Source organism: Symsagittifera roscoffensis, chromosome 8 (genome assembly GCF_963678635.1).
Source record: "Symsagittifera roscoffensis chromosome 8, txSymRosc1.1, whole genome shotgun sequence".
NCBI lineage: Eukaryota > Metazoa > Xenacoelomorpha > Acoela > Convolutidae > Symsagittifera > Symsagittifera roscoffensis.
In genome coordinates this window covers 18,737,307-18,756,665 of record NC_087069.1, presented here as the reverse complement: position 1 = coordinate 18,756,665, position 19,359 = coordinate 18,737,307, and the positions used below count along the sequence as shown (strand labels likewise).

General features: G+C 38.6%; 1 protein-coding gene across 1 annotated transcript in view; it reads left to right on the top strand.

The window, feature by feature from the left end:
* LOC134853019 (integrin beta-2-like) overlaps nucleotides 1-19,359 on the top strand; it is a 493,953-nt gene that overhangs the window by 448,712 nt on the left and 25,882 nt on the right. Inside the window, exons 2-7 of the mRNA XM_063868934.1 lie at nucleotides 8,093-8,201; nucleotides 8,272-8,504; nucleotides 12,792-13,043; nucleotides 13,404-13,541; nucleotides 13,905-14,016; nucleotides 14,542-14,713. Of these exons, the coding sequence (XP_063725004.1) occupies nucleotides 8,102-8,201; nucleotides 8,272-8,504; nucleotides 12,792-13,043; nucleotides 13,404-13,541; nucleotides 13,905-14,016; nucleotides 14,542-14,713 (1,007 nt within the window). The 5' untranslated portion in view covers nucleotides 8,093-8,101. The remainder of the gene's footprint in view (nucleotides 1-8,092; nucleotides 8,202-8,271; nucleotides 8,505-12,791; nucleotides 13,044-13,403; nucleotides 13,542-13,904; nucleotides 14,017-14,541; nucleotides 14,714-19,359) is intronic.

Sequence of the window (19,359 nt, the reverse complement as noted above, 5' to 3'; positions counted from 1 at the left end):
ACGATCCAAATAGAGGAAGACTGCATCCTCGGGAATTGTACGCGCTTGTACACGTGATATTCTCTGATACGAACATACAAGTATATCTACATAAGAAATATTACTTAAGTATAGGCTGAGTGATGTGCGAGAGGTGCGTTAGGCCAAAGACTAAGTTGTGTGTAATATGTGAGAGGTGCGTTATGTTATGTTATGTGTTAGGTTATTAAGATCATGGGTAAGTAGGGGTTAGTGACCATGAACAACTAAATGACGATCTTGGGAATAGATCCAAAGTTTGGACTGTCCAATCTTAGGTCGAATTCCAAAATTTTAGAAACCAATTGATTTTAATAAATTTTAGGATAAATATCTTTTTATCTGAACTGTCTTTAAGCAAATTTTAACGATGTATGTTAAGGTGAAATTGACAGGTGTGACATTCGTGATTTCTTTTCTAGATCCTGATTGATCATTTAATTGCTCACTTGAGTCAAAACTTGAAATCGAAATCAAATCAAACTTGGAAAGAACAGTATGGACAATTTCAACCTGGATGAATTGATGGACCTGGCAGAGGCATATGTAGGACCGATGGTAGATGCGATCTATCGTCGGCTGATCGAACGAGACTTCGCTCTGGAGGACCCAGAGGTGGTCATGTTGCTGACCGCCCTGATTAACATCTTGGGGCACGACAACCGTGGGGACCGCCCCACGGAAGTCCTGTTGATGGCAGCATATGGAGAAAGAGGAGTACTAGACCGCCCGAACATGAGAGTGATGAGGTGGAGAAACGGGGCTCTCTCAGGGAGTGACTTGGCGAATGAGCCTGGGTTGGGAAGTTCTAGGACTTACCAACCAGGTGAGATGCCAATGCCCTCCAAGCCCAAACCTGGGCTGACGAGAATGCATCGGGAGATGAACAGCGAGGCGACCTCGTCTGGTTCACCACTGAGAGCAGCTGTGCCACCAAAAGGGGCGAAAGTAACACAGAAGGTTCAGACGAACCAAACCACGAGAGTAGGACGGGATGTAAGCTGGACAGAGTGGCGTTCATGGAAGAAGTCTGGACTGTGATTCAGAGCTATGGGACCCAGTCCATTCTCAAAACAGGTCTCAATCAACCCTTGATGAGAGAAGTGCTTGACAAGCTTGATGAGTGTGAAGGGAGACTGAGTGAGTTATTGATCGACTCAGCCACTGATGAGAGTGAGGCGGATTCTCCCATCAAGATAACACCGCAGGATAATGAAGGAGAGGTGGTGTACCTGTCAAGGACCAGGAGAGGAACGATGCGATCGAAAATGGTGATTGATAAAATCAATGCGATGAAAATGAAGTTAGGCAGCAGAGTGATGCCGAGGAGGATTGGAAAGACGAAAGTGGATTCGGAAATATCGATGAAAGCTGGTAACTCAGCGAAAAGAAAACGAGTTGAGGAAGTCATGGATTTGGGGCAAGGTGATTACCAATTGTCTGGCACAGATAGAAAATTAACTGATATAGCGATGGTGCCACCCATTCTCATGGCGGGGTTAAAGTCAACCGGTTATAAATCCAAAAGGAGTGACCGCACTCTGACTGGAGCGACTTTAGAAATGGAAATACTCAGTCAATGAGGAGAGAGTAAAATGGGGGACTTCAAGCCATCTCCAATGAATCATGGAAAGGGAAGTGTTGCAGGACAACTAACACCAGTGGAATACAACAGACTGACAGTGTCTGAGACAGTGTCGATAGATGAACCCACCGGTGGATACATGGAGATGTTGGAATACCGAAACTCGGCTAGAGGGCATGTAATGGCCCTGGAAGAAGAAAAAGCCATGGAGGGTTATCTGGAAACAATGTTGCAAGGCACCACCCTCAAGCAGAAGGCGTACGGAACTTTGGCGTCATCTGACGTACGGGCGGAGACGATCGAGCAGTTGGTGAGCCTTCCATGGAAAGCAGTAGTATTGAGGTATTTCGAAGAGGAAATGAGGACTACGCCAAGAATACATGCTCTCGTGGCAGTACCTTACGTAAGGACAGAATTACAACTCAGGCTCGCCTGGTGCATGATGGGACTGACTCGCGAAGAATATGATTCAGAAGAAAGGAAGAGATCAAAAGAGGAAAAGGTTTTCCTTATGACGAATCTGAGGGATCTGATAGTCCAGGAGGGAGCAGCAGTAGCGTGTGCAAAGCGGAGAGACGCTCTCTGTTTCATTCGATTCCTGATAGAGCAGATCTCAGTACCTGCATTAAGCACTTGTGTTAGAATGTTGAAGGAAGGCGATGAGCGAACGAAAGCCATGTTCTTACTAGCAATGCTGGATATACAGCAAAGTAAACCGATGAGGGTGAACATGAAAGAACCTGAAGAATTGGAACCCATGAAAAAGATAGACGAGATCAGGAGATTCTCAAACAAGGAGTTGAGGCTCACTAAAGAGTCTATGGGAGCATTGCCAAAATCCAGTGAATACTGTGGACCGATCAAGAAGAAGTCATATAGCTATGTGTCCGGGATTATAGGGATAGCATACAATCCTTTCCTGAGTGAAGACATACGTGATTGCTTCTTTGATTATGAGCAGGCGGTGTTACTAAGATTCTGGACGTCCAGAATTGTGACGACTAAGAGCGTTAACAATCCACAGGCCAAATTGGGATTGGTCTTGGAAGAAGAGGTGACTGCACCTTCAGTACCAAAATCCGACAAGAGAGTGGAATTTGGGTTGGGATTCTCAGATGAATTACTGAGAACGAGCTTGATGGCAGTGTGGGAATTGATGAAGCCATCGTGGTGTCCTAGTCCCAACGCTGACTCAATATTACGGGCGACACAGGACGTACAGAGGGAACTGAATGTGGACTGTAACCTGCGTGACCTCAACATCATATATAATGTGATGATAACAGCCTCTAAGAGCAACGGAGAAGATAGAGTGGAGTTGCCTGGCTGGGGACCAGAAGACTGGGTCAAACCTGGTAGCTGTCTGGCGGAAGTCTGTGGACTAGAGGGTCACGTTTGTGGAAGTCTAGACTGTGTGAAAACCCTGGAGAAACAACACAAGCAGTTGACGGTATTGTTTGGAAATGTAGTGATGAAAGCAAGAACGGAAACGGAACTGATAGCAGATTGCCATGGAGGAACCGATGTGAATCTAGTGACAGCACTAGGATTCTACAGCATGTTTGGTTCTTTAGAGTCACTATTGAATCTAGAACAGAAACATGAGATGGTCACAGCCATCAGCCTAGAAGTATTCCCAGGAGTTCTGCAGACTGAGCAGAAGTATATAGGAAAATGGAGGGAAGCAATCGAAACGGAGATGAACATCAGACACAGCGAAACTTATTGTAGACCATCAGGAGCACGATATTTGGTGGGTTCAATGTTGGCTCCAATGTGCAAGAGCAAGTATCCTGTACATTTCGTAGCTGTGGACGTGAAGAGCACAAGAACGATCGTGGATCAAGCTTTCTCAGTGCCAAAGTGCGTGAGATTGGCGAGAATGTCTGAAAAGTCTTACGAGTTACTATGTAAGATGTTCTCAGCAGTCCCAGAAAGAACCAAAGAGGAGTTGGAGTCAATACTAGGAAAGAAGTTCATGGGATATGTGAGCGGGAACTTCAGTGACTTCGAAAAACAGAAACAGAGAGGATCAACTGTCTCAGATTACAATGCAGTAGATGAGAATGATGAAATCCACCGAGTGATGATGGAAGTGGAACCATTGCTGGAAGCTTCGGGAAAACGTAATTGGAGGAGCATCATGTTGACACATGACGAGTTTCCTTGCCACTGCTTGCTGCAGACCTGGTGGTATCCCAAGCGTAGTAATCTGGTGTTGATCTGGGACTCTGGAGAGCTGCTCTCCATGGGTTTACCAGATTCATCACAGCCCATAACAATAGTGATAGTGGGAGTTATGATGGCGATACGATGGCTGGAAGCTCATGTGAGAGAAAATAATGGACAGGAAGCACCGACGAGAGAACAATTGCAGAAATTAGATTGTCTAAAAGATTTAGATCTTTTTGAGACAATGTGCAAAGTTCTAAACATTCCGATGGAAGTGAAGAAGATATGGGCAAGAAAACGATTGATGCCATGGTTCAGAGCTAACATGACTGCATGGTTGTACGAGTATGCGAAAAAGCATATGTCGAAACATGGCAGAGTGTACAGTGAATATCAGCTGGACATTGGGGCAGGAGCTTTCAAGCGAGCTTTCGTGACCCATCGGAATGCAGTGACCACCGCTGTGAAAAGAATTTCCAGGACGAGCGAGCGTAGTAAAAATGAGAAGGCAGAGATGCTGAAAGAAGATTTGGAGAGAAACGTGACGTTGTGTCTCCACAACAGCTTCTGTAGAAACAGAGAATCAAACGTGGATCCCCTACCTTGCTGTAAGCAGAGGGTGGAAGAGCAGAAGTGTTGGAGGACGGCTTCCAACAGCGTCAGGATAGTCAATGACGTGCTACAAGACACGGAAACCGAAAGTGCGGAGTCAGTGTCACAGGAGGAGGAAATGGAGCATTGACGAATGGTCGAGAAAACAAGAGGCAGCAAGAAAGAAAATTAGAAGAATTTAGAAGTTTTAGAACTTCTAAACGACGAAAAAAGAAGAGAACAAAGGGATAATGAAGAAAAGTTAAAACTCAGAATTGTTTTATGTGTGTGAAAAACTCGAGTGAGAAACCAAGCAACCAAGTTGTAATTGAAAACTGAAACATTTAGTTGAGTTTGGAAATTGTTGCATTTATAAATTTGCATTTTGGTTTTAGTTGAAGTGGCTTTAGAGACACTCACTTATTATTTATTTAGAAAGGCTTGAGGGAAGAGTATATTTAAATATTCCAGCCTGCATGATTGTTTTTAATCACTTAGGAAGACTGATAACTTTGTGGTGACATGAAAAACTTGAGTAATTTCTTGAGGAGGGAAGTTGTTGCATTGTTCTTTCTAACCACAAAGTTTCTTAGTTTTAATGTTCAGGACAATAAACAAGCAAGATTTCCGAAGGGAAGGAGCATAGTAGGATAATTTTAGCTTGTTGGTTGGCAGGACTGTCCTGCAAGCCAACACCTTTTAAATCTAAGAGAAAAGAGTTTTAATCGGGACATAGACACTGGAAGTCAGAAAACATGTTTTATCTTAGGTCATATTCTCAATGTGCAGATTAATGAAAGAATTTGAAGGCTATAGTGATGTAGTATGATGCCATTTATATTCTGCAGTGAGTTGATATGACAAGGATAAAAGTAATTCCGTGCATTTTGTAAATTCTGTTCGATGACACTGTGACCATTTGGAACATTGCGCGATTCAATGAGGACATTGACCGGACTGTCCGGGGAGTATGTGACATTCGACCAGAATGGCCAAAATGCAGTCTCTGCAGAATTCGGTATTTTAGCAGCAAGCCTTCCGAATTGGCGATTTAGAACGGATAAGGACGTTATTTGAACGATTAGCCAAACGGTGAAGGCTAGAAGATTCTGGAATTCTAGTTTTTAAAAATTCGAATTATGACGTCATATTTCTGAGAAACGTCAGAGACGGCCATTTTAGCAAAAAGAGCAAGAAAAAATAGAACAACTTTTATCTGCGATTACGAACAGTACGAAATCGAGACTAAAAAACTACAACGAACTACCGAACAGCAGAGGACGTTCCGAGTTGCAACTATTGTGCTGTTACAATAGTTGCAAGGCCGTTGCGAGCAACGGTGAAGGGTAAAACCCAGCCTTCCGAGTTATTGTGAACTGGATATTAAGAAGCTTAATTCACCGGATTCAAGAATCCGGAAGGGTCTCGGGACGTGGACTTTTATGAACTTATATTGAATTTTAGCATCCGTCATGTCCTGACTTGAATTTAATTAAGATCTTAATTCGTTTTGACAAGAATGAGGAGCTAGAAGTAGGGGGGAAAGGGTTGATCCATCTTCGATGGAGATGATGATTTTTATCTACTGAACAAAAACAATAGTAATATAATAAGTAGTAGCCCTGTTTTTAGGAGTGACCTCGTGGTCTGGGGATACTGAGACCCAGCCATGAGCTCACTATTTTTGCATGTAATCTAGTTAATTTGAGCGTTCTGGTCGAAGCCGGAGAACAGTAACGTTTTTGTCAGCCTGATGTAAGAAAGACCACCGAAAAGTACTGGCTTGGTAGAGACGGTGAAAAACATGCAAAGCTCTGTTTAGACGCTAGCCAGTCGTCTTAAGACTTAGTTTTGTTATCCGTCGATATGTATCTTCCGGGCGAATGTTACACCCTTTCGAATTGAGCGCAATTTATCATTAACGTGCTTACATGCTCAAGTAACCCTACAGTACAAGCCTCGCAAACAGGCCCCACAAAGTTGATCGTAACAATCCTGAATGATATTAATGCCTGTAACAACAATATATCTATCACAACAAACGGGGGGGTCGGATCACATCTTGTCTGGGGGATGATTTCTACTGATTTTTGACCTTTTTAGTGTTTTTTTTTGTATTGTTATGTTATGTTTTTTGTTTTTCTTGGGTACTATACTACATTTTGTTTGGTTTTATATATATCTTTAAGTGTTTTTGGTCACGGACCACTCAGGAAATGACGGGACCGCGAATCCCCCCACCCTTCCTGGTTCGTGAATTTTTGGTCTTAACTAGGTTAAAAAGCTATTCACGGTAATCCGGAAGGTTTCCGCGTTCCAAACAACCCTTCCGCCCCGGCTGTTTTGGCCTATTAAGGGCATTAATGTGAGCATCCACTCGGCGCGGAGTGCTCGTTAACGGTTCTGTCGGTCATGATGTTAAAAAGAATAACACCCAGGAGCGCCATAAAAACATCTATGTAACATTCGCCCGGAAGATACGTATCGACGGAAAATAAAGCTAGGTTCTAAGACGACTGGCCAACGTCTAAACAGAGCACTACATGCTTTTCACCGTCTCTACCAAGCCAGTACTTTCGGTGGTCTTTCTAACATACGGTCGACAAAAACGTTACTGCTTTCGGCTTCGGTCAAAACACTCAAATTAACTTAATTACATGCAGAAATAGTGAGCTCATGGCTGGGTCTCAGTATCCCCAGACCACGAGGTCACTCCTAAAATCAGGGCTATTACTATTTATTGAATTATTATTGTTTTTGTTCAGTAGATAAAAATTATCATCTCCATCGAAGATGGATCGTCCCTTTACCCCAACTCCTAGCTTCTCATCTTAGCAGAATGAATTCAGATGTTAATTAAATTCAATTCAGGACATAACAGGGAAGCTAAAAGTTTTTATAAGATGATAAAAGTTTCAGTCCCGAGACCCCTCCGGATTCTTGAATCCGGGGAAATAAGACTCTTATTCTCCTTCCGGAAGGCTGTCTTCCACCCTTCACCGTTGTTCGCAACGGCCTTGCAACTATTGTAGCGACACAATAGTTGCAACTCGGAACGGTCTCTGCTACTTCTGCAATTTGTTGTTGTTTTCCAATCACAATTCTCGTCGTTATCGCTATCGGAACTAATGTTGTTGTTGTGTTTTTATTCCGGTTTTCTGCCAAAATGGCCGTTTCTGACGTTTCTCAGAAATATGACGTCATACTTCGAAAATTTGAAACACCAAAATATTCTAGCCTTCACCGTTTGACTAATCGTCCCAATAACGTTGTTAATCTCTTAAAACCGTCAATTCGGAAGGCTAGCTGCTAAAATTTCGAATCTGTTGAAACTGCAGTTTGGTCCATTCTGGTCGAATGTCAGAAATAATATTTGTAAATTGATGTTTTATCGTCGTTTAGATAAGTTTATCGTAAAATTCCCCGTGATGCGCATAGTTGCGAAAACGTTTGAAATATACTTCTCAAAAATTCCTTTTTTCCATGAAGGCTTACACTTCTGTTTCTGTGTAACTCTTTCATTCGCCTGCTTGCAATACTTTGATTGTGATGTATCGCTAGTGTCGTGAAGCTCCACTTCTTCTCTGTGATGTTAAAGTCCATCACTTAATTAATCTGACTGAAATTGTAAAAAAGAACTATCTTTAATTTTTGCATTGGTCAATGCATGATAGAAATGACCTTAATACTTACTTCTTTTAGCGAAAAAAAATGGGAAATTTTTTCAGGCTGAGGATGTGCCGACGTCGGAGTAACGAAAGAAATTTTGGAATGGGAGTTCTACAAATTGTTTATGTGTTCCTTGCCTGTGCTGTTTTTGTTCATGGTAACGAAGGTGAGTTTTTAACTTACTTGCTTTGATTTTATAATTTCTGTTTTTGAAAAGAAATAGAATCTTCTTCTAGATTGTAACTACCAATTGACCTGCGACGAGTGCATCAAGGCGAGTGCCAGATGTAAATGGTGTGCTGATGGAGATTTCGATGCAGCAAAATATCCAGAGGGTCGATGCTCGAATGCTTACGATCATTGTCCAAGCGACAAGTCGATTATAAATGTTGAGAGCAGCATGTCCTCCAACGGAGACAAAGTCACCATCAATTTGCGAGATGACGAGTTGTTTCAATTCAACATAAGTGTGAGAGCTGGCTTTATGGCTGAAATTTTAAAACTTAAAAAATTACTGTATGAAATTAAGTTCTTCAGTAAAAATCTGGTAAGGCAAACTTAAAAAACCAGATTTGAAGAAAAACCTCCAAAGCTTAGTATAATTGGGTTTATATTCACAAAACTTTAAGACTTTCGAGAAGTTAGGACTTTTGCAATCGGGTTCTAGACTTTCTTCCCTGTAAATAACCTTGTTCACTGAATGGAATATTTTGTTGTTGTTGTTGTTGTTGTTGTTGTTGTGGTGGATCATGTGTGGTAATTCATTCTGCAGTTGTTGCAAAGACAATAAAAGATCCATGAACAGGCATTGTTCTCTTGATAATGTTATACAAAATAGCTCCACATATGATCTAATAATCTAGCCTTGAGTCCTTTCATTTTAAAAGGAATGGTGAATGTAATTAATTGGATAGAGGTGGATTATTTGGTGCTAAGTAGCACCTATATTTACCACCTAAAAAGTTGGTTAGTAGTCGGTGTTATTTGTAAGATTTTGTAAACACGATTTTTTTGCCGAAACTTTTGGATGATTTTCATCTTATTGGGTGTCGGCTTTAATTCTGTCAGCTTATTTAACTATTGTTTTTTCTATTAGTTTCTGGTCATTTTTGAAATTGATTCATTTTTGACAATCTATTTTAGAAAAGTTGAATTTATCGCTGACCTTCTTTTAAGAAAACATGGAGTTAATGTTCCGACCATTGAAAACGGGGAGGAACTTTATATTCAGTGTTTTAGTTTATTTTGTTTTCCACGCACAATCAGGTACCAATCACGCAAAATTGTTTTCCACGCAAAATAATCATCGGACTGGGTTGATTGACATATCATATTAAAGCCCTTATAGTCTTGATTCGAACCACATTAAAAATATGAAATTTTTTTTTCCTAATTTCGAGAAAAACCGGTTGGAAATTTTTGACTTTTCGTCTTAATTCGAGCGAATGAAGCAAACGAGCATGCTTACAACAGCTAAATTGTGCCTAATTTAAGACTTTGAAACCTTATTTTAAGCAAGTAAAATAAGTTTTCGGAGATATTTAGCTTCTTTTTGGGAAGCATAAAATTCAAAAATTTCGAAAAAAAAATCTTTCTAGTCATTTTCTACAAAAATTTTTGTTTTTGTCCAATTGCCTATATTACTATGACCGTTTAAGATGCCTCAATTATATTTTTAGGTCAGATCAGACCAAGCAGAAAAAACTACACTAATTTGGAAAAAAAACTTTCTAAACCGTAGTTTTGTTTTCCTCTAATGTGGTATAGATCTGTTACCTTATTTAATTCAATTTTGATAAGTGATTTTTTTAAATACTTTTTTGGTTTTTAGCCAGACCATGTTTCTGCTAGTAAAAAAGGGTAAATTGAATTAGGTCCTTCCGTCATGCGACGGTCCGTGCAGAGGTTGGATAGGGCCATACCAACGCTATATAAACACATCGTCAAAATTTTATGAATAAATCAAGTCGATTTTAAAGCATCAAGAGAATTGTCATTTATAATCTACCCTCGATTATAGCACAGATGCAATTGTCATATATAAAATGTTCCTCGGAATCTATCTATCCATATCTATCTATCTCTATAACCCCTTGCGTACGCTAAATTCATATTATTATTATATATATACTATATTTAAATGCAAGTGACAGCTATCTCCCATGTTTAAGCATAATAGTTTTGCATGTTTAACGAAAGAGTTTTTTCATGTTTAAGCTATATCATATATTGAAATGCTTAAAAAAAGTTTCATTTAGTTTTTTTTTGCTAGGTCAATAGTTTTTATTAATTTTTTTGCGAGGCCAAATTAAGCCTCTCTGTATACCTGCTTTTTAAAATTAATTTGATTGTCTGTCTACCCGTCTCCTAAATTTTTAACTTTCATCTATCTATTATATATTTAATTGCGGGCGTCACCATTACGCCATGTTTAGGCTTTTTCAACCTATTATTTTTGCATTTTTAGCAAAAGAATTATTTCACGTTTAATCCATATCGTATATTGCTATGGTTCAGTTTTTTTTCGATTTTCAGTTTAAATTAAGTGTTTATTTCATCAAGTTTAAAATTAGCAACCTAATATTGGGATGTTTTCAGAGTTTTTTGCCAGGTTTTGCTATTTTGGCCTCCATATATGAATAACCAAATCCTTTTAGTTTACGAGATAGGCAATTTTCGAGATTTTTTTTAAAAAAATTTTAGAAAAATTAATTAAAAAAATTTCTCAATTTTTGAAATTCTCACCCTGTAGTTGGCTGCTGTCAGGGTACTCTCAGGGTTTGCGAATCTTGTCTCCAAATCTCAGTTCTATAATCCTTGTAGTTTTCGAGACATGACGTTGTTTTATGATTTTTTTCTAAAAATTTTCAAAAACTTAGATTTTAAAAAGTTCCAAAAAGTTGAAGATTTCATTCCTGTTGTTGGATATTGTGAGAGTAATCTCAAGGGTTGCAAATTTTGCCTCTGATCGTGGCTGCTCAAATCATTGTAGTTTTCGAGATATGACGCTTTTTTAGGATTTTTTTTTTTCAAAATTTTTTCAGAAAATTTAGATATAAAAAATTTCACAAAATTTGATATTCGCTCCTCTGTGGTGAGGCTCTGACAAGGTTTTCTCAGGAGTTTCGAGTTTTGCCTCCAAATATGATTGCTTAAATCCTTTTAGTTTTTGACGTTCTTTATGATTTTCTACGAAATTTTCAAAACACTTTGATGTTAAAAAATTCCAAAACGTCGAAGATCTCAATCCTTTTATTGGAATATGTGAGGGTATTCTCAGGGGGTTGCGAATCTTTCCACTGAATATGGCTGCTCAAGTATTTGTAGTTTTCGAGATATGAAGTTTTTCAGGATTTTCTCAAAATTGTTTAGAGAACTTGAGATATAAAAAATTTCACAACACTTGAAATTACCATCTATGTAGTGAGGCTTTGTCAGGGTTCTCTCTGGTTTTGCGAATTTTGCCTCCAAATATGACTGCTCAAAACCTTGCAGTTTTCCATATATGACTTTTTTTGTGATTTTTCCAAAAAATTTTCATGAAAGTTAAATTAATTTTTTTTTCAAAGTTTGAAATTCCTAACCTGTAGTTGGGGGCATTCAGAGTAATCTCAGGGGTCGCAAATTCAGCCTCCAATTGAGAATGCCCAAATCTTTTCAGCTTAAGATATATGACGATTTTTTTGGAAAATTTCAGAGAACTCAAATTAAAAAATAATTAACTAAAGTGAAATTCTCAACCCTGTAGTTGTGTGCTGTCAGAGTACTTTCAAAGATTGCGAATATCGGCATCAAATAAGATTGCTGAAATTTTGGTAGTTTTCGAGATGTGAAATTTTTTTATGGTTCTCAAAAAGTACCTTCTTTAGAAAACTTAAGGTGAACTTTCTCAAAATTTGAATTTACCAACGTTTTAGTTGGGTACTATGAGAGTACTCTCAAAAGTTGAAAATCTTGCGTCCAAATGCGACTGCTCAATTGCTTTTAGTTTCCCAGATGTGACGTTTCTTAGTTCATTTAAAAAATTTTGAAGAACTTATAAAAAAACTCCACAAAATATTATGGTTCTTCAAAATTTGTATGAAAAACTTGAATAAAAAACTGCAAAATTCGTAATTACGAACCTTGTAATTGGGTGCTGTCAGAGTACACTCAAAGAATACAGATCTTATTTCCAATATATGCGGTTTATTTTGAGTACCGGAGGTGCGTTACACGCTAGTTAGGTTTCACGACAAACAATTAATAGCGGCGTTAATTATGTCTTCAATTCGTTTGTTTTGCTTTTGGATCATACTGCTCCGTGAAGCATAATGAACGAAATGTATTTCACTGACTTAAGTAACGTGGTTTTCTTCGTCTTTTTTTGCTCGTCCCATTTAACTTAGAAGACAAGTTACGCGCTTCAATCACAAGTTCAAATGGCACGAAAATGATGATTGACTCATAGTTTCAAAAGTGGACTATAGTTTTCAGAGTTTGCGTAGGAAAAGATTTACGTCTTGATCCAGTTCTCTAAAATTAACAACTAACGTTTCTTCAAAAAAACGCCGATATTTCTATATTGAGCTAATTGAAGGTTGGGATTCGCAGTCAGTTGAACGTATACCTGTGATACATATGGGGTTCAAATACCTGGGTCTATTTTCTGAAAGATTTTCAAAAAAAATTCGTATGATTTTTGTAATATGTAGCTTCACTTTTGTGTAACCTCGTTTTTTAACAAATGTAATGATATTTGATTATCCAATTTAAGGTGAAATCGCAGCCTGACCTTCCATACCAGATGTACTTTCTTATGGATGCCTCGCGATCTATGCTGAGAGCATTGGACTCAGTGAAAGTGAACTCCAAAGAACTGGCTAAGAAGGTGACGGAGACATGGAAAAACTCGATTGTTGGGCTGGGGCTCTTCAATGACAAGGAGGCAATCCCGTTTACCTTTGTCAATTTGACAGCTTCCAAACTGTTTGACAACATAAACGTAGCGAATCCCGAAGATAAATCAGTTAGTTTCAATATCTCCTGAAATCTTAAGCCGTACATATGAAAAAAAAAATCGAAAACGATTGTTTTTTTTTTGGATTCGAGCAGCATGGGAACTATGAATTTTTACGTGGGGAAATTTTGATTGAGCTGAATTGTTGTTGAAAAAGAATACTTTGTGCTCAAATCCAGATATTAAACCGAAAGGAACATGAGGTAACATCATTTTTTGGGCTCTTTAAGTGAATTGATGGCTGACAAACTTTTTCACATTAGAAACTCTCCTTTAGCAAAACTTTTCATTAGCAAGGAATCATTTTTTCTTCACTCAGTTAATTGGTGGGTTTTCTACAAAATAATAATTGAAACTTTTTAAATCTAGGAGTTCGAGTTCTGGACCCTGGTGAACAGTCTGACGAGCGATCTCAGCAGCTTCGACGAAGAAGTGGAAAAAATTCAAGTCAAGATTCTCTTGGACGTTGATAATGACCCAGAAGCACACATTGATGTCATCGCACAGGTTGAGCAGGACGCATTCTTTCGCCAAGCTGAAATAAAGGCTTCTTAAACAGAATAATAGAATTTTTAAACCAATTTAACATCCAATCCCCCAATTGAATAAGTTTAGATCTGCTACCTCATAACTCCATCTTTGAACTAAGTTAACATCATCTGCTGTAACTGTTTTAGTTGGGTGGATATAAATTTGATTCGAACGGTTTAATTGCTGAATTATTTAAGTCTTAATTCTGTAACATGGTTGAAATTAATATATTCTGGCAAAAATGGATTTCTAGTCAATTTGCGCGACCCCATTTTAGTGAATTATCTGCTAACAAGTAATCGAAACTAAGATATTACATCTGTGCTATTTTAAATTTAGGCCCTTGCTTGCAAGGATAATTTGGGCTTTACCTCTCTATCGGATACGAGGCACGTCATTTTCTTGGTCACGGACTCTCCGTTTTGGGTGGCTGGCGACGGGCGATTTGGAGGTTAGTTCAATGATTTTTTAAAATTTTTTGCTAACCCAATATTTGGCTTAAATCTCAAAAGTTGGAAGGAGCTAGTCATGGCTCGGAAATATGACCGTGAAACGATCAGCAATATTTTTTACATGCCAAACAATCAACTCAATCTTGGGTAGAAAAATGATTTAATTGAGCATCGAAACTAAAATAGTCAATATTGATATCTTGATGACAACTCATGCTTAAATAATTCAATGGGTTGCCTCATTCACGCGTAACGTTTAATTTTTCAAAGCTAACTTACCACTCTATAGTTCTGTGTAAGCTGAAATCGGTCACGGTCGTTTTGATTTTTTTACTGTTAATGAACGAAAAGATGTTTAGAACAATTTTGGGGATCAATTGTTGTTCAAACCGGTTACAAGACATTTCCAATCATTTAACGCTAAACAAGTGGGAGCGCGGTAAATTCTGGATGACATAAGTTGACTTAAGCTGGGAAGTACTCTGTATTCGTGTTTGAACAATATTTCAAGTTTTTCTTACCAGGAATCATCCAGCCTGCTGTGGATCAATGTAGGGGAGCTTCTACAACAGAGCAAAGTGCTGGTTCTATCTTGTACGACTACCCTTCTGTTGGGTTCCTGAAAACGATGTTGCAAAAGAAAAGGGTGTACTTGGTCACAAGTGTAACCAATGATGAATACGAATCGGCCACGGCGTAAGTTAGCAGCTTATTATTTGCGGATGAACAAGACACCTATTTAGGTAGCTAGAGTTTTTTTGTCAAAGAACATTCTTAAATTTTATCACGCTCGAAGTTTAGGCTTTATCACGCTCTTTTTCGAAACTTAAGCTTTTTTTGGTTTCGTTAGAAAAGGTTGAAAAAGAGTTTTAAACTTAAATCGAGAGTAATCTTTGATTCCACCAGAAGGTTCAAAATAAAATTCATTTTGGTAATTTGATTCAAATATGGTATTCAATATTTCGTGAATAATGTTGTCGACATTAAAGCATCTACAAATTTGACTCATGTTGTTCATCGTTTTGGAAAATTTGCGGATTTATCAAAATAAGTGAATGTGTGGAATAATTAGGAACGGTCGAAAAAAAGGGACCAGATATTCAAAAATCACTTGCGAGCTACAGTTACCATTTCAAAGCTATTCTAGTTTTTGCGCTGTGGAAGATTGATTAGTTCTTAATTACGCAAGCAAAGCTTGTGTGATAGCATGAACTCTCTTTTTTTCCAAACTAAGTCGCAAATATTGTTTCGATACAATTGTTGCGACAAAATGTGTTCATTTTCAAAGTGTTCATTTTGATCAATAACCAGGTATTAAGTACAGCCAATGCTACGGATACTAACACAGACTATTACATAACATTAGCACTTTAGCTTCAAGGTATCATTGATCTGTAGCGTAGAGATAGGGAAGGAGACCCGCAAAAAATAAGAGGGTTCGAACCTGGGCAGAGTCAGATGTTTTAATGAACTTCTTGTATACTAGTTAAATACGTCCGCTCTATAAGTTGAGGCATGTTAGTTGGTTTTTTTTTCAAATCGACTGGTACTACTAATGCGTCATAACTGGCTTGCGTCACTTAGCAATTATGTAGACTCATAATTGGCGTTCGTCACTTAAGAATTTTTGTGGACACAAAGTTTTACTCATTTATTTTTTCCCAGTAGCGTTGTGGGTCATTTTTCTGCTCGTGTATGCGCAGTGCAACTTCGCCTGTGTCTGTACGGGAAATAGGAATAGTGGAAGACGGATCTTAGGACACGCAATGCTTACAAGTGAAGGCTGGCAATGAAAATCTTCCTATCTCAAATTTCCATATCCTTCCTCAATTTAGCTGCCCCAAAGACTTTAAATCCTCCATTACAGCTCCCTTATCTGATGAAAACAGTATAGTCCTGGGTGACTCTAATACCCAATCTCTTCTATATTACACCAATATCCCAGAAGACCAAAGCGGGACCAGACTCGAAGCCGAAATCATTGAGTCTACATTTACCCCACTAAACGACTATCATGAAACAAGATTAATTAATTATTTCAATTTCTCAGTTTTTTTAGTCTTGCGATTAGCGAGCTTTATCAAATCAGAAAATAGAATTTTTCTGTCAATGTTTAATTTGAATGAGTCACTGGGTTGCTTGAATTCTGATAAATTCAAATTTCCTGAAACCCAGGACATTTTTTGTCTAAGGGTAACGACTACACCAGGAATGGGAAAGGTTCTATGTCGGATTTTCTTTTTTTTCAGAAAAAAGTTTTCAAATGCTCTAACTACAGATGTCCATTCATGCATTTTAATGCATTGGACATGCACTGGGGTACATATGCTCATTTTGAGTTCAATTTAAGTTCATCTTTGAAAGTTACCTAACAAAAATCTTCAAATACGAACTTGTAAATGGCGCATAAAATGTGAAAGATTTTCAGTGGAATTTAATTAACCATTTTTGCAGCGAAAATTTTTTTTATAATGAGCCATGCTACCCTTGCATGGTCCCTATACATGATCTCCTTGCGAACAAAATATTTTGAGATTCAGCCAGCGTCAGGTCCCACTTAAGTGGTTGGATCCCTTTCAAATGCAGCAGTCTGAAAAAGCTCAACGCGCACAGAGTTTTTCAATGCGCCTCCTGTACAGAATCGTATTTACTTCCCTCATATCACAAAAATTACTCACCTTACTAGCCAGCTCGTTGCAAATTCCCCTCAAAAAACAAATTTCCAACCAGTGATCACACCTTCTTGTAACTAATCAAACTCCGAATTCAAGTAATGTATCAAAACGCCTCACTATAACGAGCCCCCAATCAAACAATTAAACCCATCTATACCATGTCCATGAACATTTTGCAATTAAGTTTTAATGACATCTCTGGGAAGGCACCCAAAATTGCAGACTTATTGTGCGATACCAGATTTATATCAACGTTTTTGAATAAACAAAGTTAGTTTTGAAAAATTGCTTTTCCTCGGGCCTAAATTGTTAAAATTTTAGAAAGGACCGTACTAGAGAGTGAGGTGGACTCCTAACCGCCGTTCAAATTTGTCTGCTTTATGAATTGGAATTTGTGGAAGACGGGACTTAGGAGGCGCAGTGCGTACATGTGATGCTGGCAACGAAAATCTTCGTATCTCAAATTTCCATATCCTTCCTCAATCTAGCTGCCCCTAAGACTTAAAATCCTCATTTACAGCTCATTTATCTGATTGAAATAGTATCGGCCGCGGTGACTCTAATACCTACTCCCCTCTATTACACCAATATCCCCGAAGACCGAAGCGGGACCAGACTCGGAGCCGAAATCATTGAATCTATTTTTACCCCACTAAACGACTATCATCAAAGTAGAGCAATTACTCTTTTCATATTTTCCATGAATTTTTTCACGCGTGCGATAAGCTCTCTCAAATCCGAAAATAGAACTTTTCTGTAAACATTTAATTGAAATGAGTCCTCGGTTGCTCGATTTTTGATAAATCCAAGTTTCTTTATGTAAGACGTTTTTTATCTAGATATAACTACTACGCCAAGGGTGGCATAAGTTCCATGTCGGATCTAGGCAGCGCGTGTTTGTCGGTCTGTATTGTCTAATTGTCGACCTACCTGTTTTGTAGAATTATTTACCACATCGTAGCGAGTACTGAACGTAGCGATGACCCTCATATAGTTATTGGTGATTTCTTTTTTAGTTTTCTTTTGTTCAGGAAAAAGATTTCAAAGGCTCTACTACTTATATGCATTCATGCACTGTAATGCAATTAAGTATGTACCGGGGTACTTATGCTCATTTTGAGTTCAATTTAAGTGCATCTTTAAAATTTACTAAAATTCTCCAATTTCTAACGTGAAAATGGCGCAAAAAACGTGGAAAATTTCCATTTCGTAAGTGCAATTTAATTCATGGTTTTCCTGAATTAGCTTAACATATTAAGCCATGTTTCCCTTGCATGGTCCCTATACATGCTCTCCTTGCAAACAAAGTTTTAAGAATCCAAGCCAGCCTATGGTGCCCCGTGTGTGGTTGGAGCCATTTTTATTGCAGCCGTATTAAAAAACTCAGTAGCGTAGAGCCTCCGTTACAGCTCTCTCATTTGATGAAAACAGTAATGCCCACAACCTCTGGTGTGGTACTCTAGTACCCCCGAAGACCAACGCGGGTCTAGACTCGGACCCAAAATAGTTGAATCTACAATTACCCCTTGAAACGGCCATCATCAAACTAGGCTACCATACGATAGTAACACGTCAGCATCATCCCCAGAAAATGGTTTCCCGAATTTAACTGATTGTTAAACTAAAGAAACGTGGCTGGTTACTTTTAATGCTTTAGTAAGACCCATTTTATATTATGCGATCCCTGTTTGGTCCCAAGCTGCCTTACAAATTGCAAACCGTTCAAAATGCTGCTCTCCGTGTGAATACAGGGACCACAAAGCTGGGTATAACAGAACAATTGCATTCACAATATAGACTTTAAAGTGTGGACCACCACTATCATATATTGGCCTTGCTGTTCGCCCTCAAAATTTTCGTTCACTCAAATCCGAAATTCCCCACGGAATATCCGCCCTTCGCTGCTTGAGTTATGCGCCTCTGAAATCGAGACTATTCTGTCCGAAACTTTTACATCTTTCAAACTCATACACCTTTTGCATACTCTTACACCTTTCAAATCTCTTCAAAGACAAATACACACTTATAGAGTTAAACAGGCCATATCAGACCCACCTGCCGCAATTTTTTTGCCCATCAGACCGCCCGAAGTCTTCCCAGTCGAAGATTCCTTCCCATGTTCAGTCCTTCCCATGTGCAGCCAGGAGAACTCTTTCCCAGTTGAGATCCGGTCACAGCCCCTTACTGAATGCGTACCGGAATTGAATTCACCCCATTGTCCCCCCAAACTGCCCACCTTGTCCTTTCCTCATACCACTCCGCATCTTTTTAATTGTTTCCTGAACATCATTTTTTAAAACCCCAATAGATTTGTGACTTCGTCCGACCGAAGTTGCGACGTTTCTGTAGCTTGGTTTGAGAATGCTGAATGCGATCACTTGGGGCTAAAAAGAAAAGTAACAGAAACACAATCTTCACGTCCCTCCCTCTGGAAAACAGAAGGGCAAAGTTCTAAAATTTTAGAATTTTTCGCTCAATTTTTCAAGACCCAAGTTTTGTCGGAGTAATTACCGCTTAACAAATGATTCAAAATACTTACTTGACCCCCCGGATTTTTCCCTAGACGTGTTTTTTAAGTTGAACATCATTTGAGACAAACATAAAAAAAATGTAATAGTGATTTTCGACTTAAATGTTTATATTATTTTCTGTCTGCGAGCTTGCATT